A 27,092-nucleotide genomic window follows, 5' to 3' on the forward strand; every position below is an offset into this window, starting at 1 on the left:
CATTACTTATCCTGTACTGATCCTGAGTTACATCCTGTATTATACTCCAGAGCTGCACTCACTATTCTGCTGGTGGAGTCACTGTGTACATACATTACATTACTGATCCTGTACTGATCCTGAGTTACATCCTGTATTATACTCCAGAGCTGTACTCACTATTCTGCTGGTGGAGTCACTGTGTACATACATTACATTACTTATCCTGTACTGATCCTGAGTTACATCCTGTATTATACTCCAGAGCTGCACTCACTATTCTGCTGGTGGAGTCACTGTGTATATACATTACTTATCCTGTACAGATCCTGAGTTACATCCTGTATTATACTCCAGAGCTGCACCCACTATTCTTCTGGTGGAGTCACTGTGTACATACATTACATTACTTATCCTGTACTGATCCTGAGTTATATCCTGTATTATACTCCGGAGCTGCACTCACGATTCTGCTGGTGGAGTCACTGTGTACATACATTACTTATCCTGTACTGATCCTGAGTTATATCCTGTATTATACTCCAGAGCTGCACTCACTATTCTGCTGGTGGAGTCACTGTGTACATACATTACATTATCCTGTACTGATGCTGAGTTACATCCTGTATTATACTCCAGAGCTGCACTCACTATTCTGCTTGTGGAGTCACTGTGTACATACATTACATTACATTAATTATCCTGTACTGATCCTGAGTTACATCCTGTATTCTACACCAGAGCTGCACTCACTATTCTGCTGGTGGAGTCACTGTGTACATACATTACATTACTTATCCTGTACTAATCCTGAGTTATATCCTGTATTATACCCCAGAGCTGCACTCACTATTCTGCTGGTGGAGTCACTGTGTACATACATTACTTATCCTGTACTGATACTGAGTTACATCCTGTATTATACTGCAGAGCTGTACTCCCTATTCTGCTGGTGGAGTTACTGTGTATATACATTACTTATCCTGTACTGATCCTGAGTTACATCCTGTATTATACTCCAGAGCTGCACCCACTATTCTGCTGGTGGAGTCACTGTGTACATACATTACATTACTGATCCTGAGTTACATCCTGTATTATACTCCAGAGCTGCACTCACTATTCTGCTGGTGGAGTCACTGTGTACATACATTACATTACTTATCCTGTACAGATCCTGAGTTATATCCTGTATTATACTCCAGAGCTGCACTCACTATTCTGCTGGTGGAGTCACTGTGTACATACATTACTTATCCTGTACTGATCCTGAGTTACATCCTGTATTATACTCCAGAGCTGCACTCACTATTCTGCTGGTGGAGTCAATGTGTACATACATTACATTACTTATCCTGTACTGATCCTGAGTTACATCCTGTATTATACTCCAGAGCTGCACTCACTATTCTGCTGGTGGGGTCACTGCGTACATACATTACTTATCCTGTACTGATCCTGAGTTACATCCTGTATTATACTCCAGAGCTGCACTCATTATTCTGCTGGTGGAGTCACTGTGTACATACATTACTTATCCTGTACTGATCCTGAGTTATATCCTGTATTATACTCCAGAGCTGCACTCACTATTCTGCTGGTGGGGTCACTGTGTACATACATTACATTACTTATCCTGTACTGATCCTGAGTTACATCCTGTATTATGCTCCAGAGCTGCACTCACTATTCTGCTGGTGGAGTCACTGTGCACATACATTACATTACTTATCCTGCACTGATCCTGAGTTACATCCTGTATTATACTCCAGAGCTGCACTCACTATTCTGCTGGTGCAGTCACTGTGTACATACATTACTTATCCTGTACTGATACTGAGTTACATCCTGTATTATACTGCAGAGCTGTACTCCCTATTCTGCTGGTGGAGTTACTGTGTATATACATTACTTATCCTGTACTGATCCTGAGTTACATCCTGTATTATACTCCAGAGCTGCACCCACTATTCTGCTGGTGGAGTCACTGTGTACATACATTACATTACTGATCCTGAGTTACATCCTGTATTATACTCCAGAGCTGCACTCACTATTCTGCTGGTGGAGTCACTGTGTACATACATTACTTATCCTGTACTGATCCTGAGTTACATCCTGTATTATACTCCAGAGCTGCACTCACTATTCTGCTGGTGGAGTCACTGTGTACATACATTACATTACTTATCCTGTACTGATCCTGAGTTACATCCTGTATTATACTCCAGAGCTGCACTCACTATTCTGCTGGTGGGGTCACTGCGTACATACATTACTTATCCTGTACTGATCCTGAGTTACATCCTGTATTATACTCCAGAGCTGCACTCACTATTCTGCTGGTGGAGTCACTGTGTACATACATTACATTACTTATCCTGTACTGATCCTGAGTTATATCCTGTATTATACTCCAGAGCTGCACTCACTATTCTGCTGGTGGGGTCACTGTGTACATACATTACATTACTTATCCTGTACTGATCCTGAGTTACATCCTGTATTATGCTCCAGAGCTGCACTCACTATTCTGCTGGTGGGGTCACTGCGTACATACATTACTTATCCTGTACTGATCCTGAGTTACATCCTGTATTATACTCCAGAGCTGCACTCACTATTCTGCTGGTGGGGTCACTGCGTACATACATTACTTGTCCTGTACTGATCCTGAGTTACATCCTGTATTATACTCCAGAGCTGCACTCACTATTCTGCTGGTGGGGTCACTGCGTACATACATTACTTATCCTGTACTGATCCTGAGTTACATCCTGTATTATACTCCAGAGCTGCACTCACTATTCTGCTGGTGGAGTCACTGTGTACATACATTACATTACTGATCCTGAGTTACATCCTGTATTATACTCCAGAGCTGCACTCACTATTCTGCTGGTGGAGTCACTGTGTACATACATTACATTACTTATCCTGTACAGATCCTGAGTTATATCCTGTATTATACTCCAGAGCTGCACTCACTATTCTGCTGGTGGAGTCACTGTGTACATACATTACTTATCCTGTACTGATCCTGAGTTACATCCTGTATTATACTCCAGAGCTGCACCCACTATTCTGCTGGTGGAGTCACTGTGTACATACATTACATTACTTATCCTGTACTGATCCTGAGTTAGATCCTGTATTATACTCCAGAGCTGCACTCACTATTCTGCTGGTGGGGTCACTGCGTACATACATTACTTATCCTGTAATGATCCTGAGTTAGATCCTGTATTATACTCCAGAGCTGCACTCACTATTCTGCTGGTGCAGTCACTGTGTACATTCATTACATTACTTATCCTGTACTGATCCTGAGTTATTTCCTGTATTATACTCCAGAGCTGCACTCACTATTCTGCTGGTGGAGTCACTGTGTACATACATTACATTACTTTACTTATCCTGTACTGATCCTGAGTTATATATCCTGTATTATACTCCGGAGCTGCACTCACGATTCTGCTGGTGGAGTCACTGTGTACATACATTACATTACTTATCCTGTACTGATCCTGAGTTATATCCTGTATTATACTCCAGAGCTGCACTCCCTATTCTGCTGGTGGAGTCACTGTGTACATACATTACATTACTGATCCTGAGTTATATCCTGTATTATACTCCGGAGCTGCACTCACTATTCTGCTGGTGGAGTCACTGTGTACATACATTACATTACTTATCCTGTACTGATCCTGAGTTACATCCTGTATTATACTCCAGAGCTGCACTCACTATTCTGCTGGTGGAGTCACTGTGTATATACATTACTTATCCTGTACAGATCCTGAGTTACATCCTGTATTATACTCCAGAGCTGCACTCACTATTCTGCTGGTGGAGTCACTGTGTACATACATTACATTACTTATCCTGTACTGATCCTGAGTTACATCCTGTATTATACTCCAGAGCTGCACTCACTATTCTGCTGGTGGAGTCACTGTGTATATACATTACTTATCCTGTACAGATCCTGAGTTACATCCTGTATTATACTCCAGAGCTGCACCCACTATTCTGCTGGTGGAGTCACTGTGTACATACATTACATTACTTATCCTGTACTGATCCTGAGTTATATCCTGTATTCTACTCCGGAGCTGCACTCACGATTCTGCTGGTGGAGTCACTGTGTACATACATTACATTACTTATCCTGTACTGATCCTGAGTTATATCCTGTATTATACTCCAGAGCTGCACTCACTATTCTGCTGGTGGAGTCACTGTGTACATACATTACATTACATTAATTATCCTGTACTGATCCTGAGTTATATCCTGTATTATACTCCAGAGCTGCACTCGCTATTCTGCTGGTGGAGTCACTGTGTACATACATTACATTACTTATCCTGTACTGATCCTGAGTTATATCCTGTATTATACCCCAGAGCTGCACTCACTATTCTGCTGGTGGAGTCACTGTGTACATACATTACATTACTGATCCTGAGTTATATCCTGTATTATACTCCAGAGCTGCACTCACTATTCTGCTGGTGGAGTCACTGTGTACATACATTACATTACTTATCCTGTACTGATCCTGAGTTACATCCTGTATTATACTCCAGAGCTGCACTCACTATTCTGCTGGTGCAGTCACTGTGTACATACATTACTTATCCTGTACTGATACTGAGTTACATCCTGTATTATACTGCAGAGCTGTACTCACTATTCTGCTGGTGGAGTTACTGTGTATATACATTACTTATCCTGTACTGATCCTGAGTTATATCCTGTATTATACTCCAGAGCTGCACTCACTATTCTGCTGGTGGAGTCACTGTGTACATACATTACTTATCCTGTACTGATCCTGAGTTACATCCTGTATTATACTCCAGAGCTGCACTCACTATTCTGCTGGTGGAGTCACTGTGTACATACATTACATTACTTATCCTGTACAGATCCTGAGTTATATCCTGTATTATACTCCAGAGCTGCACTCACTATTCTGCTGGTGGAGTCACTGTGTATATACATTACTTATCCTGTACTGATCCTGAGTTATATCCTGTATTATACTCCAGAGCTGCACTCACTATTCTGCTGGTGGAGTCACTGTGTACATACATTACATTACTGATCCTGAGTTACATCCTGTATTATACTCCAGAGCTGCACTCACTATTCTGCTGGTGGAGTCACTGTGTACATACATTACTTATCCTGTACAGATCCTGAGTTATATCCTGTATTATACTCCAGAGCTGCACTCACTATTCTGCTGGTGGAGTCACTGTGTACATACATTACTTATCCTGTACTGATCCTGAGTTACATCCTGTATTATACTCCAGAGCTGCACTCACTATTCTGCTGGTGGAGTCAATGTGTACATACATTACATTACTTATCCTGTACTGATCCTGAGTTACATCCTGTATTATACTCCAGAGCTGCACTCACTATTCTGCTGGTGGGGTCACTGCGTACATACATTACTTATCCTGTACTGATCCTGAGTTACATCCTGTATTATACTCCAGAGCTGCACTCATTATTCTGCTGGTGGAGTCACTGTGTACATACATTACTTATCCTGTACTGATCCTGAGTTATATCCTGTATTATACTCCAGAGCTGCACTCACTATTCTGCTGGTGGGGTCACTGTGTACATACATTACATTACTTATCCTGTACTGATCCTGAGTTACATCCTGTATTATGCTCCAGAGCTGCACTCACTATTCTGCTGGTGGAGTCACTGTGCACATACATTACATTACTTATCCTGCACTGATCCTGAGTTACATCCTGTATTATACTCCAGAGCTGCACTCACTATTCTGCTGGTGCAGTCACTGTGTACATACATTACTTATCCTGTACTGATACTGAGTTACATCCTGTATTATACTGCAGAGCTGTACTCCCTATTCTGCTGGTGGAGTTACTGTGTATATACATTACTTATCCTGTACTGATCCTGAGTTACATCCTGTATTATACTCCAGAGCTGCACCCACTATTCTGCTGGTGGAGTCACTGTGTACATACATTACATTACTGATCCTGAGTTACATCCTGTATTATACTCCAGAGCTGCACTCACTATTCTGCTGGTGGAGTCACTGTGTACATACATTACTTATCCTGTACTGATCCTGAGTTACATCCTGTATTATACTCCAGAGCTGCACTCACTATTCTGCTGGTGGAGTCACTGTGTACATACATTACATTACTTATCCTGTACTGATCCTGAGTTACATCCTGTATTATACTCCAGAGCTGCACTCACTATTCTGCTGGTGGGGTCACTGCGTACATACATTACTTATCCTGTACTGATCCTGAGTTACATCCTGTATTATACTCCAGAGCTGCACTCACTATTCTGCTGGTGGAGTCACTGTGTACATACATTACATTACTTATCCTGTACTGATCCTGAGTTATATCCTGTATTATACTCCAGAGCTGCACTCACTATTCTGCTGGTGGGGTCACTGTGTACATACATTACATTACTTATCCTGTACTGATCCTGAGTTACATCCTGTATTATGCTCCAGAGCTGCACTCACTATTCTGCTGGTGGGGTCACTGCGTACATACATTACTTATCCTGTACTGATCCTGAGTTACATCCTGTATTATACTCCAGAGCTGCACTCACTATTCTGCTGGTGGGGTCACTGCGTACATACATTACTTGTCCTGTACTGATCCTGAGTTACATCCTGTATTATACTCCAGAGCTGCACTCACTATTCTGCTGGTGGGGTCACTGCGTACATACATTACTTATCCTGTACTGATCCTGAGTTACATCCTGTATTATACTCCAGAGCTGCACTCACTATTCTGCTGGTGGAGTCACTGTGTACATACATTACATTACTGATCCTGAGTTACATCCTGTATTATACTCCAGAGCTGCACTCACTATTCTGCTGGTGGAGTCACTGTGTACATACATTACATTACTTATCCTGTACAGATCCTGAGTTATATCCTGTATTATACTCCAGAGCTGCACTCACTATTCTGCTGGTGGAGTCACTGTGTACATACATTACTTATCCTGTACTGATCCTGAGTTACATCCTGTATTATACTCCAGAGCTGCACCCACTATTCTGCTGGTGGAGTCACTGTGTACATACATTACATTACTTATCCTGTACTGATCCTGAGTTAGATCCTGTATTATACTCCAGAGCTGCACTCACTATTCTGCTGGTGGGGTCACTGCGTACATACATTACTTATCCTGTAATGATCCTGAGTTAGATCCTGTATTATACTCCAGAGCTGCACTCACTATTCTGCTGGTGCAGTCACTGTGTACATTCATTACATTACTTATCCTGTACTGATCCTGAGTTATTTCCTGTATTATACTCCAGAGCTGCACTCACTATTCTGCTGGTGGAGTCACTGTGTACATACATTACATTACTTTACTTATCCTGTACTGATCCTGAGTTATATATCCTGTATTATACTCCGGAGCTGCACTCACGATTCTGCTGGTGGAGTCACTGTGTACATACATTACATTACTTATCCTGTACTGATCCTGAGTTATATCCTGTATTATACTCCAGAGCTGCACTCCCTATTCTGCTGGTGGAGTCACTGTGTACATACATTACATTACTGATCCTGAGTTATATCCTGTATTATACTCCGGAGCTGCACTCACTATTCTGCTGGTGGAGTCACTGTGTACATACATTACATTACTTATCCTGTACTGATCCTGAGTTACATCCTGTATTATACTCCAGAGCTGCACTCACTATTCTGCTGGTGGAGTCACTGTGTATATACATTACTTATCCTGTACAGATCCTGAGTTACATCCTGTATTATACTCCAGAGCTGCACTCACTATTCTGCTGGTGGAGTCACTGTGTACATACATTACATTACTTATCCTGTACTGATCCTGAGTTACATCCTGTATTATACTCCAGAGCTGCACTCACTATTCTGCTGGTGGAGTCACTGTGTATATACATTACTTATCCTGTACAGATCCTGAGTTACATCCTGTATTATACTCCAGAGCTGCACCCACTATTCTGCTGGTGGAGTCACTGTGTACATACATTACATTACTTATCCTGTACTGATCCTGAGTTATATCCTGTATTCTACTCCGGAGCTGCACTCACGATTCTGCTGGTGGAGTCACTGTGTACATACATTACATTACTTATCCTGTACTGATCCTGAGTTATATCCTGTATTATACTCCAGAGCTGCACTCACTATTCTGCTGGTGGAGTCACTGTGTACATACATTACATTACATTAATTATCCTGTACTGATCCTGAGTTATATCCTGTATTATACTCCAGAGCTGCACTCGCTATTCTGCTGGTGGAGTCACTGTGTACATACATTACATTACTTATCCTGTACTGATCCTGAGTTATATCCTGTATTATACCCCAGAGCTGCACTCACTATTCTGCTGGTGGAGTCACTGTGTACATACATTACATTACTGATCCTGAGTTATATCCTGTATTATACTCCAGAGCTGCACTCACTATTCTGCTGGTGGAGTCACTGTGTACATACATTACATTACTTATCCTGTACTGATCCTGAGTTACATCCTGTATTATACTCCAGAGCTGCACTCACTATTCTGCTGGTGCAGTCACTGTGTACATACATTACTTATCCTGTACTGATACTGAGTTACATCCTGTATTATACTGCAGAGCTGTACTCACTATTCTGCTGGTGGAGTTACTGTGTATATACATTACTTATCCTGTACTGATCCTGAGTTATATCCTGTATTATACTCCAGAGCTGCACTCACTATTCTGCTGGTGGAGTCACTGTGTACATACATTACTTATCCTGTACTGATCCTGAGTTACATCCTGTATTATACTCCAGAGCTGCACTCACTATTCTGCTGGTGGAGTCACTGTGTACATACATTACATTACTTATCCTGTACAGATCCTGAGTTATATCCTGTATTATACTCCAGAGCTGCACTCACTATTCTGCTGGTGGAGTCACTGTGTATATACATTACTTATCCTGTACTGATCCTGAGTTATATCCTGTATTATACTCCAGAGCTGCACTCACTATTCTGCTGGTGGAGTCACTGTGTACATACATTACATTACTGATCCTGAGTTACATCCTGTATTATACTCCAGAGCTGCACTCACTATTCTGCTGGTGGAGTCACTGTGTACATACATTACTTATCCTGTACAGATCCTGAGTTATATCCTGTATTATACTCCAGAGCTGCACTCACTATTCTGCTGGTGGGGTCACTGCGTACATACATTACTTATCCTGTACTGATCCTGAGTTACATCCTGTATTATACTCCAGAGCTGCACTCACTATTCTGCTGGTGGGGTCACTGCGTACATACATTACTTATCCTGTACTGATCCTGAGTTACGTCCTGTATTATACTCCAGAGCTGCACTCACTATTCTGCTGGTGGGGTCACTGCGTACATACATTACTTATCCTGTACTGATCCTGAGTTACATCCTGTATTATACTCCAGAGCTGCACTCACTATTCTGCTGGTGGGGTCACTGCGTACATACATTACTTATCCTGTACTGATCCTGAGTTAGATCCTGTATTATACTCCAGAGCTGCACTCACTATTCTGCTGGTGGAGTCACTGTGTACATACATTACATTACTTTACTTATCCTGTACTGATCCTGAGTTATATATCCTGTATTATACTCCGGAGCTGCACTCACGATTCTGCTGGTGGAGTCACTGTGTACATACATTACATTACTAATCCTGAGTTATATCCTGTATTATACTCCAGAGCTGCACTCACTATTCTGCTGGTGGAGTCACTGTGTACATACATTACATTACTTATCCTGTACTGATCCTGAGTTATATCCTGTATTATACTCCGGAGCTGCACTCACGATTCTGCTGGTGGAGTCACTGTGTATATACATTACTTATCCTGTACAGATCCTGAGTTACATCCTGTATTATACTCCAGAGCTGCACCCACTATTCTGCTGGTGGAGTCACTGTGTACATACATTACATTACTTATCCTGTACTGATCCTGAGTTATATCCTGTATTATACTCCAGAGCTGCACTCACTATTCTGCTGGTGGAGTCACTGTGTACATACATTACTTATCCTGTACTGATCCTGAGTTACATCCTGTATTATACTCCAGAGCTGCACTCACTATTCTGCTGGTGGAGTCACTGTGTACATACATTACATTACTAATCCTGTACTGATCCTGAGTTACATCCTGTATTATACTCCAGAGCTGCACTCCCTATTCTGCTGGTGGAGTCACTGTGTACATACATTACATTACTTATCCTGTACCGATCCTGAGTTATATCCTGTATTATACTCCAGAGATGCACTCACTATTCTGCTGGTGGAGTCACTGAGCATCAGTATAGGATAAAGTAATGAGGTCACGGCACTATAGCCCTTCGATGCTTCAGTCAACGGTGATCGTGACACCTAAGTGGTTTTGCAGAGGGACGCAACGCAATCGTGGGTAGTTGCTCCCAGGCCTCCCATGGGTGTATGTGCATTAGATGGCGCCAAGGGCCAAATAATCCCTTCGTGCGAAGCCGATTCTTGGTGTATGTTGGTGCATTATTGTATAAGGGCAGATAAGATTAGGAAGATCATGTCACATGATAACCAGACTTTCTGTATTATGGGCATGCCAGTGTAGCAGTGCTGGGTCTGTACATGGTGCCGCTGCTGCAGCGTGTGATGCTGCGGTCTCTCTCTCTCTCTCAGGTATCCTGGACCAGTTCCTCCAGACATATGGCAGCCTGATTCCGCTGGGGACGGTGGAGGTGTTGGACAAGCTTGAAGACGTTTTCCAGCAGTCGTTCTCCACCCCCTCCAGGTACGTGTAGTGCAGACATCCAGACGGGAGTATAGTCCGCTGTAGGGTCCTAGTGTCTGCATCCACACGGAGATGATGGGAGTGTTACTCATCGGGACGTCCCAACCTTCGGCTGGACCTCGTACGCGTTCCGTACGTCACGGTAACTGTTCATGTTCCGCAGGAGGGCGGTCGTGCAGCACGTCATCCAGTCCTACCAGCGCCAACCCGGGAACAGCATGGTGCGCAGCTTCCGGGTCACCTACAAGAGGCACGTGCTCAGCATGGACGACCTGGGCACACTGTACGGCCAGAACTGGCTCAACGATCAGGTACCTCACCTCCGCGTTCAGGAGTAGTGGAGATACAGGATGGAGGTGTAGTGTAGAACATATGGAGCAGACATGACCTATGTTTTCTTTTTCAGGTGATGAACATGTATGGAGACCTAGTGATGGACGCGGTGCCAGAGAAGGTTAGTGTTGTGTTGTCACTTTGCTCTTCCCTCGGTTTCTCGCCTCGTTTGCACCTTGAACCATATTGGCAGGTAGTTGGTTGTGGGGTAGGGTCATCGGTAGATGTTGGGGCTGTGACCTCTGAATTCACTGGAGACCTTCAGGCCTGGATAAATCTCTACAAAATTTTTAAGCCCTCAATGAACCACCATAAGGGGAAATTGTGGGTATGAAGATGGGATTCGCTGGTTTCTATTGGATATTTGTTCCCCTCATAAAATCCCTTTCTCGTTAAATTGATTGCGGAACGCCGCACCATGAGTATAGTCCCGTACCACTAGGAGGAGACACTAGGTAGGACAGAGTGTTGTCGCAGGCCGTACCCTCCCCACCGACGCTCCGCTCTTCTTTTCTGTAAAAGAGCGATAGGAGAAGTACCGGGACGAAACGGGAGGGGGAGATCGGTGCCCCCCCCCCCCCCCCCATTGAATTAAATTAGAAAAGGGATTTATGGAGAGTACAAAAATTATATTTTCTCATTTAATATCTTTGGGGACACCATGGGACGTCCTATAAGCGGTCCCAATACAAACAAAAACACAACATGCAACCAAGTTAAGATCCCAGGGTTAACCGGAAAGCCGAAAATATTAGTAACGGCATGAGCCACCCTGCAAGGAGGTCTTCACCTAGGAATAAAAGGCCAGCGCTCGCTAAAAAGAGGACAGGTCGCTTTAAGGAAGCCAGGCCGTGATCCAGACCGGACTGCAGGAAAGACAGAAATCCATTTAAGAAAAAACCTGTTCCTCACAACAACAGGAATAGGCCATCGACATGCGGTAAATACATCGTTGCCGGCTGAGGCTTCCTGGCCTTTAACGTTGGACTTGGGACCTCAGAACCGCGGCTTCGTCAGCCGCTCCGTAAAACGATGCTTAGGTAACGTTTGGGTGGAACAGTGGGCCTTGGGAAAGGAGGTTGTGTCGCTGCGGAAAGCTCCATGGGGGCGTCCGCGAGTCGATTGGCGAAGTCGGCGTACCACACCTGTAGAGGCCAGTCTGGGGCAACCACGATGGCTGGAATGCCCTCCGCCATTGACCGTTTGATAGCTCTGGGCTGAAGAGGAGGGATGAGATGTAGAAAAGAGAATCCTACCTAAGGAGTTTACCAGGGCGAGAGCGCTTGTGGTCCGAGCCGTGGTCCCGTATGCGGAAACCGGTGATGGAGACGTGAAGCGGGAGACAACTAGAATGCTCTATATCTGGAGAAAAATCTCTGGATGAAGCGACCGTTTCTCCTCATCCAGCTTCTCCCGGCGGAGGAAGTCTGCAGCCCAGTGTTCTACGCACTGCACGTGGATCTCCACCCAGTGGAGTATCCGGGAGGACTCCTGCATAACTGCTCTGCCCCCGGTGCTTTCTTGAAAGTTCAGAGTGGCGAACGCCGTGGAGATTTCTGTCTGGAGTCAATCCGGATGACCATGGAGAAGAGGTGTCCAATGGCAGAGAGCCGGGAAAATGGCCCTCCATGTCAGACCATATGCCCTGAACCATGAGAGGGCCAAACGCCAAAGCTGGAGAGGCTAGCATCCATCGATACGACCAGCCACTGGAGAGGGAGGAAGGACCAGCCGTGGGAGATGGCAGCGGAGGTCCCCCACTAGATCAACTGCTGGCGGACCCGAGGGGGCAGGATGATAGACTTGTCCAGGGAATCCTGGGATTTGTCCGAGCATTGCCCTCTGGAGAGGCCTATTGTAAAATTGGCAAAAGCGGATAGCGTCGTCCTCAATACAGTCACCAGAGTCTGTCCATAGCAGAGGAAAGACTGGTGAGAGCCGCCTTAGACGCACCGTCTGCCACCCAGGATTTGAGCCGGACGGAACGGTCTACTGCCACAGTTCGTATTCGCTCTAGCACGGGAGGCTTCGTATAAGAACTTGACGGCATGGATAAGCTGGGGAAACTAGATCGGTCCGGTCTTCTTCAAGAGCTCCCTCTGTAATGCCCTGGTGAAGCTGTATAGCCCAGGTGGAACAAGCTTTACTGACCCAGGAGGAGGCGAATGCTTGGCGCGGGGCAGAATCTACCGCCACAAAGGCAGATTGGATTCTCTAGCCAAATCCCTACCCAAGAGAAACTTCAGAGATGCCGCGTCTGACCGGAAAGGTGGTGCGCTTATTCAGCCTAGACACTGATGGATCCACTGGAGGAGATGCAGTCCACTCGGAAACCAGGTCCTTCCTGAAAGGGAAGAGCAGATCTGTCCTCCTGGAGACGAGCAAACGCCTATCGGGCTCACCGTTCCCTAGAGAGGAGGTCCTCAAACCTGCCATGGCATGGGAAAACCTGAGGCTTTCATGCTCTCCCTCTGTTGTCTTCTGGTGCACGCGGTGTGACCTCTGATAGTGAGGGGGGGGGGTACCGCGTGGCAGCTGTGGTACAGAAAAAAAAAGAAAAAGTGGGGTTAGGGGACTGACCGTAGAGGACGCACAGTACAGGGGGCTGCCTGGTTTCCTCGCACCCTCAGCGGGGGTCTCACTAGGCTGTCGTCCGGACTGACAATCCACTACTAACCTAAAGGGGGGAATAAATAAAACCATTAAGTGTACGGCAGACATGAGAATCTGGTCATGTCCGCCTCTTACAGACACTAGGCGGAAAACTGATGAGTCCGTGTCCGAGGGGTAGAGCAGGGTATGGCTTGCCCAGGGTCAGGGGCTATACCTATGGTTCTGTGTGTGTGTGTGTGTGTGTGTGTGTGTCGTCGTCCCCCCCCCCCCCAATGACATTCGCAAGAAAATTGAACGCCTTTACTCCAAAATACAATAAAATTGTTCCTCGTCCACCCGTTGCTGCGACGTCTCCACTCCACCGGTAGTAGGTGGGACTGTTAGGTTCGAGGACCTTGTCGTCACTCGGTTCTGCTTGCATCTATTTTTTTTTTTTTTTAGTACAGATCTTATACCCCCCCCCCCCACCCCACCATAGTTTGTGCAACCACAGGTCGTTTCAGCACTCCTGTAATGCCTCAACCATCACGGTGCCCTTACACGTGTGCTCCTTTAGTACCCTGCCCCACAGATTACAGTGCCCCACCAGCAGGTGACGTTTCCCGCATCGTGCGCCCAGTTCGGACTACCTGTATACTAGATTCGGTAGATCCGAGACCGAAGGGGCATTAAGAGTTATGTGATGGTGGAAGTGACCCGGTGACTGGTATCTGTCCCGCTGTATGGTCCGTGTCATTTTCTTCTTTTCTTTTTTTTCTTACAGGTTCATTTCTTCAACAGTTTTTTTTATGACAAACTGAGAACAAAAGGATATGAAGGAGTCAAGAGGTGGACGAAAAATGTGAGTATCCGTGTCTGCGGCCTGCACCTACGCGGGTCATATCTAACGTTACAGGGGTTGTCCCAAGATTAAACGTCATCTCCTAACCACAGGATAAGTGATCGCATGACGATCGGTGGGGTCTGACCACTAGGACCCCCCCCCAACTGATCCAGAGAACAGGGGGGACCCGTTCCTCCGCATTAATGGAGCGGCAGCACTGCTGATCCATTCATTCACTATGGTACTGCCAGAGATGACCGAGGGCTGCCCTCTGTAAATAGTGCAAACCTACCAACGATCGCTGGTTCGAGTCCCCTAGGGGGACTAACAAAAAAATGTAAAAAAAATCAGTTAAAGTTGTACGAAAAAAAAAAATATTAAAAGTTAAAAATAACCCTTTTCCCATTTTCCCCCTAAAACATTTAAATAATTGCTATCGCCGCGTCCGTAAAAGTCTGAACTATTACAAGAAATCGTTACTTAAAAAAAACAACTACAGAATCGTTGTTGATTGGTCACCTCATCTGCCACAAAAAAATGGCGTAAAAAGTGATGCACCCCAAAAAGGTACCATTAAAAAATGCCCTCTTGCTGCCTTTAAGGACTGAGACATTTTTTTATTTTTCATTTTTCACTCTCCTCCTAAGAGCCGTAACTTTTTTTTTTTCTTCTGTCCTTAGAGCGGTGTGAGGGCTTATTGTTTGCGGTTTCTAATGGCACCATTTAAAGTACCACATAATGTACTGGGAAACTGAAAAAAAATTATTTTTGGGCTGAAATTAGAAAAAAAAACCTGCGATTCCTACATAGTTTTTTGTTTTCCATTTTTACGGCTTTCACAGTGCGGTAAAAACGACACGTTCAGTTTATTCTGCGGCTCAATACGATTACGGTCATTAATTTATAGAAGTTTTTTTTTTTTTTTTTTATATTTTACTACCTAAAACAGGCGGTCACCAGATTATAAGTGGCCTATCTTGTACATGATGTGATCGGCGCTGTAATGTAGATTACAGCAGTGTTTTTTTATTTAGAAAAACGATAATTTTTGATGGATTTATGACCTATTTTAGCTTTATGCTAATGAGTTTCTCAATGGACAACTGGGCGTGTTTTACTTTTTGGTCAAGTGGGCGTTGTGGAGAGGAGTGTATGACGCTGACCAATCAGCGACCAATCAGCGTCATACACTTCTCCCCATTCATTTACACTGCACATAGTGATCTTACTAGATCACTATGTGCAGCCACACAAACACACATTAACGTTACTGAAGTGTCCTGACAATGAATAGACATCACCTCCAGCCAGGACACGGTGTCTATTCACAATCCTGACACTTCCCTAACGTTTGTGTGAGATTTACAGCAAGGCAAGCGTAATCTCGTTTTAAATGACCGTTTACAGTGTAATCTCGCGAGATTACGCTTGCCTTGCTGTAATCGCACACAAACGTTAGCGAAGTGTCAGGATTGTGAATCGACACCGTGTTCTGGCTAGAGGTGATGTCTATTCACTGTCAGGACACTTCAGTAACGTTTATGTGGCTGCACATAGTGATCTAGTAAGATCACTATGTGCTGTGTAAATGAATGGGCAGAAGTGTATGACACTGATTGGTCAGCGTCATACACTTCTCTCCACAACACCCACTTGGCCAAAAAGTAAAACACGCCCAGTTGTCCATTGAGAAAGTCATTCGCATAAAGCTAATATAGGTCACAACTCCGTCAAAAATGATCATTTTTCTAAATAAAAAAACACTGCTGTAATCGACATTACAGCGCCGATCACATCATGTACAAGAGAGGCCACTTATAATGTGGTGACAGAGCCTCTTTATTACTAGGACCACTGTTACCTACATTACAGCGCCGATCACATCATGTACAAGACAGGACACTTATAATCTGGTGACCGCCTCTTTAAATAATGGTATATTATAATAGTTTAGGATTTTTACGAATGCAGCGATACCGATTTACGTTTGTTTTTTTTTGTTTTTTAACTTACAACTTTATTACACTTTTTTTTTTTTACACATTTTATTGGCCCCCCAGGGGACTTGAACCAGCAATCACTAGATCACTGGTTCAATACACTGCAATACTAATGTCATTTTTACAGGCTGCTGTTAAGCCGTGTCAGAGGCAGAGTGAAGGCAGACCTGGGGCCTTCATTAGACCCCCTGGGCCGCCATGACAACCATCGGTACCCCCAGATCGCGTTGTAGGGGCACCGATGAGCTGTCGGAGGGGGCCGCCTCCCTTTTTTTCAAAACCTCAACTGCTGCGGTTGCGATTGACTGCAGCATTTGAGCGGTGATGCATCCAGGAACAGTGCGATCGTTTTTCCTAGCTGTTAGTCCCGGGTGTCAGCTGTAAAACACAGCTGACACCCGCAAGGCATGGGGGGTCCTCAGCCCAAGGGCACGCTCCTTACTTCCCTGAGACGCTTATCACACACATGTACGTGACAATGAGTCAAAGGGTTAATCAACGGAAAAATAAAGTTATGGCGCTCAGAATTTGGCGACACAAAATATATTTTATTTTTCAGTTCGGTTTTTTTCCTTCTAAAATATAGAAAAAAACTATATCAATTTGGTATCGCCGTAATCCTATTGACCCGCAGAATCAAGTTAACCCGTTGTTTTAATTGCACGGTGAATTCCGCAAAAACAATGGAGGAATTGCAGTTTGTTGGGTTTTTTTCCCCATTCTCTACCCCACAAATATTTTTTTCCCCCCGTTTCCTAGTACATTATATGGTACCATGAAAAACTATAACTCGGCCCACAAAAATCAAGCCCTCGTAGGACCATGTCGATGGAAAAACTAAAACGTTATTGCTTTTGGAAGGTGGGGAGGAAAAAAATTAAAACTGAAAAATGGCTATGGGGGGGGGGGGTGAGAGGTTTTTCTTTTTTATATATTTAGAGAACCGGAAACCTTTAGGCTATGTTCACACGAAGTATTTTGGGGGAGGAATATCTGCCTCAAAATTCCGTTTGGAACTTTGAGGCAGATATTCCTCTCCCTGCACGCCGATTTTCGCCCGTGGCCATTGAGCGCCGCGGGCATAAAACAGCGAGAAATACGCTTTCTCCTGCCTCCCATTGAAGTCAATGGGAGGTCAGAGGCGGAAGCGCCCGAAGATAGGGCATGTCGCTTCTTTTTCCCCCGAGGCAGTTTTACTGCTCGTGGGAAAAAGACGCCGACGCCTCCCATTGAAATCAATGGGAGGCGTTCTCGGGCCGTTTTTGACGAGTTTTGCGACGCGGTTTCCGCGTCAAAAAACTCGGCAAAATACCCTGTGTGAACATAGCCTTAGAGAACCGTGCAGTAACCTAAAAAAAATATGGGGGACAATCATAGAGGGAATAAGACGATCAAGGTTCCACAGATGCTCCATTGGGTTCCGGTCTGGTGAATCAGGGGCCGGGGAAGTACTTGGGGGTCTTGGTCGCGGTCTTCCTGTCGGCCATTTCTAGCCGTGTGAGGTGTCGCATTCTCTTGCTGGAAGGTTCCACCTGCCCCGGGGAAGACAGTTAGCATGTAGGGGGGACGTGATCTGCAACGATCAGTTCATGCCCAATTCGGGTTCAGAGCCCCCCACATGGATGAGTGGCCCAGAGAACGCCATGAAATAATCCCCCGACCATAAGGCTGCCACCACCGGCTCGTGTTCTTCCAGGAATGGTCGCCGGGTGTGCGTTCTCTGATGTTTCTCGCCTGACGCGCCAGCGTCCATCCGTTCCATGAAGCAGAAAACGTGACTCATCGGGGAAGACGACCCTGTGGTCCAATTCCGATCCTGCCGGGCAAATTGAAGCCTTTTTTTTTCCCGCTGCAGCTTTGTTACATAGTAGACGTGACCGTCCGTCTGCTCCGGAGCCCCGTACGCTGTAGGTTCTCTGTTGTATTAGACGCACGTCTGGTCACCCCCTGGTTGATTGTCATGGTGAGCTGCTCCACTGTAGCGTGTCGTTCGGCCCTCGCGCACCTTCATAGCCGTTGTTCACCTTTCACATCAATGGCGCCTGGTGCTCCGCAGTTTCCACGTCAGTTATTCCCAATGCTGCCATTTGTCCACTCACGATACTTTCTCCACAGCCGCACGCGAGCAGTTCACAAACTGCGCTGTGTGAGAAATACCGACACCCCGGAACGAAAGCCGATAATCAGCCCTTATTACAACTCTGAGCCTTGTTATATGTACACTACTGTCCAAAAGTTTCAGAACACCTCAATGAAACCAGTTCAGGCCGGATTCACACGAGCGTGTTCGGTCCGTGATATACGGTCCACGTGTCGGCCGCGTTTCCCGGACCGAACACACTGCAGGGAGCCGGAGATCCCAATGGGGTGTAAATCTGTAGACTGTGCAGCCCATTCCTACCGGCTGCTTCTTGGGTAGTTCTGACGTAACCTAGAAGTATGTTTTGGATGATTGTCTTGACCCCTGACCAAGTATTCGTACACCAGAGGGTATTGCGCGGCCCATCAAAATACTGCGGCAGCCCCTTTTCTCCAGTGTGCCACTGACCCTGGGCCTGTTGCCAACTCTGGATCCAGCAAAAGAGCCCCGGACCATCGTGCTTCCTCCTCCATGTTTGACCTTTGGAGTCGCACACTGAGGAAGCGTCCTTTCACATACTCGACTACGTACAAAACCCTGCGTGATGTACCAAAGATGACGACAAATTTTGATTCATCGATCCATAAGATCGTCTTCCATTCTTCAGTAGGCCTCCGGAGGTGCTGCTTGGGCCAAGCAAGTCTTTTTTTCTCGTTATTTTCAAGTCTTTGCTGCACTAGAATTGTTAATGTCAAAGAAAAATTAAATTTTCTAAATCGTTAAACCGGTAGTGTACATCGCCTAGAGACGGGCAGCCATCTTATATATACATCGCCTAGAGACGCGGCCTTGATTTGGGACGCCTCCACGTTACTTCTACAGGAGCTTTTTTGACCTCCCATTCTAAATCCATAGACATTAATATGGAGTTGATCCCCCCCCCCCCTTTGCAGTAAAACAGCTTCCACTCTTCTGGGGGCTTTCTACAATATTTTGGGGTGTCTGGGACTTTTTGACCATTTATCCAGAAGAACATTTGATAGGTCAGACACTGATGTTGGAGGAGGGGGAAGGGCTCGTAATCTCCGTTCTAATTCATCCCAAAGCTGTTGAATGGGGTTGAGATCAGGACTCTGTGTGGTCAATCAAGATCTTCCACCCCCAAACTGCCCAACCAACCAAACTCCCCCAACCATGGTCTTTACCGACCTTGCGTACTGGGGTGCAGTAATGAGGAAAAGACCGAACCCCAATGTTGTTTACGCAGGGAGATCTGCTGCCGACATTGATAATCTCTCAATTTTTTCAAACGATACGACCAGTAGATGATCGAGCGTTTTCTCGATCATCTGATCGTTCCCGTGTAATATAAAATTTGTAAAAATTGTCTCGAAGGTATGTGCCAAACATACAGCGAGCTTCCATCTGGTCAATCTACCGTTTCTGCTCGGCCTAGGGTCGAAGCCCCTCAAACAATATCTGGTTTGTATGCTCTCCCTGTGTTAGCGTTGTTTATCCTCCGGGTACTCCGGTTTCCTTCCCCACCCCAAAAAACATACCGATGGGGAATTTAGATTGTGAGCCCCGAAAAAAAAAAAAGGACTACTGTACAGCGCTGCGGAATATGTTGGCGCTATATAAGTAACAGAAATAAACTTTCTCCAAGTAGTCAAGGTCTCGAATGAGGCCGCACACCAGGCCAAGCGGTATCTCCTTCCCAGCCTTCTTCAGTAGGGGTAAGTGGCACCTTTCTGGCAAGGGAGGAGGCTGGGCCTTTTTATTTTCTCTGTGATGCACCTGTGTCATGTGTGGAGAACCTAAAGGCTTAAAAGGGACCTCAGCCGGTCTTGGGGAAAAAAAACGCAGAACAGTTTGGAGAAACCAACATGGTCCTAGGTCTGCGGCATCATGTCGGATCTAGCGGACCGTGGCAGATTGGATAATACGGAGACGCCTTGAACCAAGTCCGATATAAGGCTAATCTACTTTTCATGACCTGTTATGGTATGTAGGATGGAGGTGACCACAGGAAAAGCAGTGGCCAGAAGTAATATGTAGGAAGAAGTGGCCCCCTCTACTAGTCACGTATACAGAGCAATATATCTGAGGAATCGTCATCTTTGGGGCGGGAAATGAAGTTTAGAATTTTAGTTAAGCATTAAAATGTTCTGAAGGGCCGAATGCTTCATCTGGTCCTCCCGAATAGGTATAGGCTTCCTAAACTTGCCGTCCTTATTTCCAAAGTATCTGGAAGGTGTTCCCATCCTTTTGACGATGTTCTCTCACAGATCCTATGGATAGGAACGTGGACGGTTTCGTAAAACGTGAGCGGCTGCAGCATTCTTTAAAGCCAATGTGGCTACCACCGGTAACGCTTAGATCAACCGTAGAATCGCCTTAAAAATAGGCTTCCGAGAGAACAAGTTTTTGCCGTGGTTCCCAACTCAACAAAAGGCAACAATCAACTGCTGATGCTTCGTGGAAGAAGTGAGGGTATATGTAAAATATTCTGCCCATAGGGCCTTATGGGTAAGATCATGGTTAGGTAGGTGACATGGGGTCTAAAACTAGGCCCTGGTCTCTGAAAGAAATGACTTGCCTTATTTGGGTGACCTATAGGAGAAGGCCACAGATACAAAGGAGTTTCCTAGCGCTCCTTTAAACCCCATAGATCCTGGGAATCGAAGTCCAATAGAGACAAAAAAATTGGAAAGGGAAGGGGGAATTTAGAAAGGGGGGGAAAAAAAAACCCCAAAGGGATTGTAATTTAATTTCCATCCTCTCAATGGCGCCGGGGGTAGTGTGAAGTTTTTGGTCTCTTCCTAGATTGGGCCGCCATAGTTCATCTTCGATTCCATGCGCACCCATTTGGGGTTTCGGTAGCTCCAAGAGTATCCTCCAAGGTTGTGACAGAAATGGCGGCACATATCCGGGAACTGGATGACCCTTTTGTACCCTACTTGGACAATTTTCTGTTGATGGATATCTCCCCTGGAATCCTTATACTTCTAGACTCCCTCCAGATCAAAGGCTGGTGCCTTGTTTAACCAAAAACTTTTTGACGACCCATATGACGGCTCTTCACAACGGCCTCCAGACCCTGTGCTCGGGATCTAGGTACAGTTCTAAGCAATCTCCATTCCTATAAAGCTCCTCACCCTTCAATTTTCTTAGTATCAGTCACCTCGTCCAGGAGAGTAGGAGGACATTCGGGCTCTTTCTAATCAACCTCCAGATATTCGGGAGGATATAATCCTCTTCGGACTTTGGGTGTATATATTTATATTGCTTATTTTTTTTATTCATTTTTTAGGGAAAGAATTCAAAAAAAGAAAATGAAAAAAAACGCTCTTCCAGCATTGCTTTTCACTCTTGATATTCACGCCGTTTACTATGCGGTGTAAAGAACATGTTAACTTTATCCTATGGGTCAGTACGATTACGGAGATACCAAATATGTATAGGTTTTTTTTTTTTTTACTACTTTTGCCCAATTAAAACACTTATAACAAAAATAGTTTTTACATCGCCGCTTTTCAAGAGCTGTAACTTTTATTTTGCCAGTCGATGTCGCCATATGAGGGCTTTTTTTTTTTTGCGGGACGAGATGTGGTTTTCAATGGTATAATTTTGGGGGACATGGGACTTATTGATTAACTTTTATTAAAAAGTTTTGGTGGCAGGAATGGGAAAAAAAAAAATAATTCGTCCATTTTGTCTTATGGGGTTTTTTTTTGTACCGCGTTCAACCGGCAGTTTAATGAGTTAACTGATAGGCTTATAGCCAGAGAAGGCCTAGGGGCCTTTGTTAGGCCCCCAGCTGCCATGGCAACTCTGATTGGTGACAGAGAGAACTCCCTCCCAGGATTGGAGGTTTCCTCGATCCTGGCTGTTGCAGCGGGAGCCTGGCGGTCAGTCACAGCCGGGCTCCCGCAGCGATGGTGCGGGCATAGCTTCTGCGCCCGCACCATCTCCTTCACGTACATGCACGACAGAATGCGCTAATGGCTGGATTCTATGCTGTGATTCTGTGCCAAGGGGTTAACTGGGCAGAGAGTGAAGCCCCTATTGATCAGATCTGTCGGGCAGCAGTATGGTCTCCCCTACTTATTGTCGTCCTCTGTCCGTACTTTAGGCCGCGTTCCTACCCTAATTAGATTTTGTAACCTCCTAATCCACATTGAGGATAGAGCGGTGGTCCAAATTTCCAGGTTTTCTGTCTGTCTCTGGGAGACCCCCTCTCTCGAATTGCAGACCAGTGGGGGAGCCCTTTCCTCCATCGTCGACTAGAATTATACGTGTACGCTAGCATGACATCACTGTTGAAACCAGAATTTCGGGGAAAAGGGGTGGGGCTTAACCCACTGCCGTTAGCGGGGCAATGATAAAACACCTGATGTAGGGCATTGGTGCAGCTAATGGGGGGGGACAGTTGACCCCAGAGCATGATCTAATGAGCGCCATTATTATATAGACGGGTATCTTCCCATCAGACGTCATTAGGGGCTTCTTCTCAGACCTTTTTGCCTATTACGACCTTGCGCCTTATTTTTATTTGCACGCTTTGCGGTTCCCGACTGATTTAACCCCTTGTTTCTTCCCCTCTATTTCCAGGTTGATATATTCAGTAAGCAGCTGCTGTTGATTCCCATACACCTGGAGGTTCACTGGTCTCTGGTCTGTGTGGATGTCGCTAATCGGACCATTACTTATTTTGATTCCCAGCGCACCCTGAACAGGCGCTGCCCCAAGGTAAGTCTTGTATACGGATCTTTCCTGCCTTGTAAATAGCAGTTTCCGCCCCTGTGTCCTAGGGAACTATGGAGGGCGCTCACGGGCTGAGCGCCCTCCATAGTCTGCGAGTGTTGGCTAACAGCCGGCAACCGCGATAACGCTGCTCCTGGCTGTTTAACCCCTTAAATGCTGCGGTCAATCGTGAAATGTTATAGAGGGGGGGGGGCACCTCCTTCTGTCAGCTCATCGGCGCCCCCACACCGCGATCGGGGGGGCGCCGGTGGCTGACATGGCAGCCCGGGGGCCTAATGAAGGCCCCCAGGTCGGCCGTTTGTGCCTCCAGCACGGCTTAACAGAAGTCTGTGAAAATGACGATAGGCTGCTATACATTAATATTGCAGTATATTGTACCAGCGATCTAACGATCGCTGGTTCAAGTCCCCTAGGGGGACGAGTAAAGTTGAATAAAGTTATTAGTAGTGAAAAAATAATAATTTAAAAGTTAAAAAAAAAAAAAAAACACCTTTTCCCATTTTTCCTCTAAAGTAATGTAAAAAATAAACCGGTATCGTCGCGTCCGTAAAAGTCTGAACTATTACAATATAGCGTTAACTCGCACAGAACGCCGTAAAAAAACAACATTTCAACTGTCAAAATCGCTGTTTTTTGGTCACTTTAGCGTGCAAAAAAATGTAATAAAAAGTGCTCGATGTTGTACGTACCAATAAAAACGACAGCTCATCCCGCAAAAAATAAGCCCTCGCACCGCTCAAACCACGGAATAATAAAAACGTTGTGGCGCTCAGAATGCGGCGACACAAAATTCTTTTTTTAACACACGGTTTTTGTTTTTTTAAAACTAGTAAAATATACAAAAACCGGTATAAATGTCCTTGTAATCGTATTGAGCCGCAGAATAAAGTGACGTTGTCGTTTTTACCGCACGGTGAAAGCCGTAAAAACGAAAACCCCAAAAAAAATGTCGGAATCGCAGTGTTTTTTTGCCAATTTCAGCCCGCCAAGATTTTTTTTTCCGTTTCCCAGCACATTCTGTGGTAACTTTAAATGGTGCCAATAGAAACGATTGAATAGAATAATAGAAACAATGCCGTTTCTTTTCACAGTCGGCTTTTCCCCGTACTTTTTTTTATTTTTTTTATTTGACTCATAAAAGATCCCGGATTCTCTTTATTGGACTGATGGCTCGTCCGTGATCATTCAGGTTCACCGCTGGACATCCGCTTTAATGTTTTGTCCATTTTGCAGCCGTGGCTTCCCCCTGTAAATATCGACCTGCGGAATCGGTCCGTAACCGATCTATGATCGACATTAAAATCTGGTTTCCTGTTCTGTCCTCTCTAACAGCACATAGCCAAATATCTCCAGGCTGAAGCGGTCAAAAAAGAGCGAGCGGAGTTCATCAGCGACTGGAAGGGATACTTCAAAATGGTATGTGGTGGCGGTCCGGCCCCCTACTCGTGGCGGATGATTGCTGGGATATCGTGCTCATTGGTTTTCTTACTTTTCAGAATGTGGCGCGTCAGAATAACGACAGCGACTGCGGGGCGTTTGTGTTGCAGGTGAGACCTCCGTCTGTCCGCTATGTTACCCGTCCTGGTCGATGAGGTACTTTAATATGTCGCTCTCTCTCCGACAGTACTGCAAATTCCTGGCCTTGGAGCACCCGTTTATATTCGGGCAGCAGGATATGCCAAAACTGCGGCGCCAGATGTACAAGGAGCTTTGTCACTGCCGGTTGACCATGTGAAAGGAGACGTTCCGTGCAGCGTCCGGACTGAGCCAGGACCGTACAGGATCGGAGGGGTCCTCTGCAATGTGTAACTGCCGACTCCATGACCTGCCCCCCCCTCCCCCCCAGAGGCTCAATTTGGAGCCTTCACTTGTAAATTAAGTTGTGGAGTCCAGAGTTTTTGTTTTGTTTTTTTTTTAAAAAGGTCCATCCCAACCCCCGATCCTTCTCCCTTTGTACCTGCAGACCGTCTTATGTCTGCGACCAACCAAGCGTTTTCTCCCTTATAAAAAAAAAAAATTGTGTCAATTGATCTTTTTTTTTTTTTTTTTTCTTTTATTTAAACCTTTTCCGGGGGGAAAACTATTTGTAGGATTTTTGTTGTGTTTTTTTTTTTTTTTTTGTCAGAAAACAGAAAAATTAAAAAATGAATAAAAAAAAGTTCGATAGAAAACCATGCGGCTGTTAATATCATCCGGACAATAGTTCTGGGGGTGAGTGATGAGTTTTTGTTGAGTTCTGCTTTTCAGGTGCAGTTTTATACTGAGCTGCGGTATTTCCGTATCGTATATAGGGTAACGGCGCGCCTTCCTATAATACGATAAAAGGAGGTAGCACGGACCAGCGCTTGTTATAGCGTCCGTCATGATTGACTGGGCCAGGGCACCTCGTGATGTGAAGATCGAATACCGAAGAATCGCTGGGCCGAGGGCCTCATCTTTTTGGGTCTCCCCAGTCCTAAAAGTCACGGCTTCCCCTGTCCCACGGGATCGCAATCCGTATCCAACAGCTTCTTATGTGATGGCCGTCGGGACAACGGGAGGACCAGAGCGGATCACTCGCTGTGGCGTCCGTCACTCGTAAGCGATAATGGTGTCCATCGTGGCCTCTCATGACCGTTTTCTTCATGTGTCTGTTCTGGGTGACGGATAATACTGTAAGGCGTTAGTTTAATGCATCCGTCGCCTATAAGCTATAATCATCTGTTTGACGGACAGGTAATAAAATGCTCACCATTTATACGTTGAACTGATGCCATAGGTCACCCGTAGGCTACCTTGTTACCGGAATTTGCGGGATGGAATAGCATAGCCTACTATGTTATTAATTATTTTTTTTTGGTGGTGGTTTAGATGTCCGTCTAATAATGGAGCCCTATGGACACGTTTAGCGTGCGCGGCAGGAGCTTTAACGACGTACGTGCTAAACGTAGGGTCAGATTGTGACGTCAATAGGGTCCGGTAGGCACACGAACTACACTACTGTTCACATCACTATCCAAGGAAACTACAACATTTTTTGCTGGGAAGCAGCCCCTTAACATGTCCCGAACACGGGAAGTATGGAGTCGGGGGTCATGGGCTGGGCATGCTCCATGCTGATTGGCTGTCGGCTGTATGTTTTAAAGCGGACGCCTCACTGCAATGGATGGAATTTAAGATCACTTTGATTCTGCCCAATAGTGAACCTAACATCTAAGCCGATTGAGGGGGCGACCACTCCGACAGCCCATCGAAAGCCGCACAATTGCGGTGTGACTTTAAAAGGTTGAAAATAAATGTTTATTTTTTTTCTCTAAAGTATCTAAAGAAATAAAAATTAACAGAACTGGTTTTGTCACGTCCAAACTATTACAATATAACGTTATTTAACCCGCACCGTGAATGCTGAAAGTGGACGTGGAAATGCTGCGCCGATCCGTGGGATTGACCGAATTCTCTAAACAAATTGAAAGTCTTTCGGCTTATTGTGCAGCTACCTGACGTGTATGAACCGCACAGCGGGGGGCGGGCTGAGTCTGCCCGTTATTTACACATACGGCACAGCAGGGGGCACTTTCTTTTTTCTTTCTTTGACACGGTTGTCTG

General features: G+C 45.3%; 1 protein-coding gene across 1 annotated transcript in view; it reads left to right on the forward strand.

The window, feature by feature from the left end:
* SENP3 (SUMO specific peptidase 3) overlaps positions 1 to 25,646 on the forward strand; it is a 50,100-nt gene extending 24,454 nt beyond the window's left edge. Inside the window, exons 4-11 of the mRNA XM_075847408.1 lie at positions 10,780 to 10,891; positions 11,055 to 11,202; positions 11,298 to 11,345; positions 14,601 to 14,678; positions 23,355 to 23,492; positions 24,840 to 24,923; positions 25,004 to 25,054; positions 25,132 to 25,646. Coding sequence (XP_075703523.1) covers positions 10,780 to 10,891; positions 11,055 to 11,202; positions 11,298 to 11,345; positions 14,601 to 14,678; positions 23,355 to 23,492; positions 24,840 to 24,923; positions 25,004 to 25,054; positions 25,132 to 25,242 — 770 coding nt within the window. The 3' untranslated portion in view covers positions 25,243 to 25,646. The remainder of the gene's footprint in view (positions 1 to 10,779; positions 10,892 to 11,054; positions 11,203 to 11,297; positions 11,346 to 14,600; positions 14,679 to 23,354; positions 23,493 to 24,839; positions 24,924 to 25,003; positions 25,055 to 25,131) is intronic.
* The last annotated feature ends 1,446 nt before the right edge of the window (positions 25,647 to 27,092 follow it).

Source organism: Rhinoderma darwinii (genome assembly GCF_050947455.1).
Source record: "Rhinoderma darwinii isolate aRhiDar2 chromosome 3 unlocalized genomic scaffold, aRhiDar2.hap1 SUPER_3_unloc_6, whole genome shotgun sequence".
NCBI lineage: Eukaryota > Metazoa > Chordata > Amphibia > Anura > Rhinodermatidae > Rhinoderma > Rhinoderma darwinii.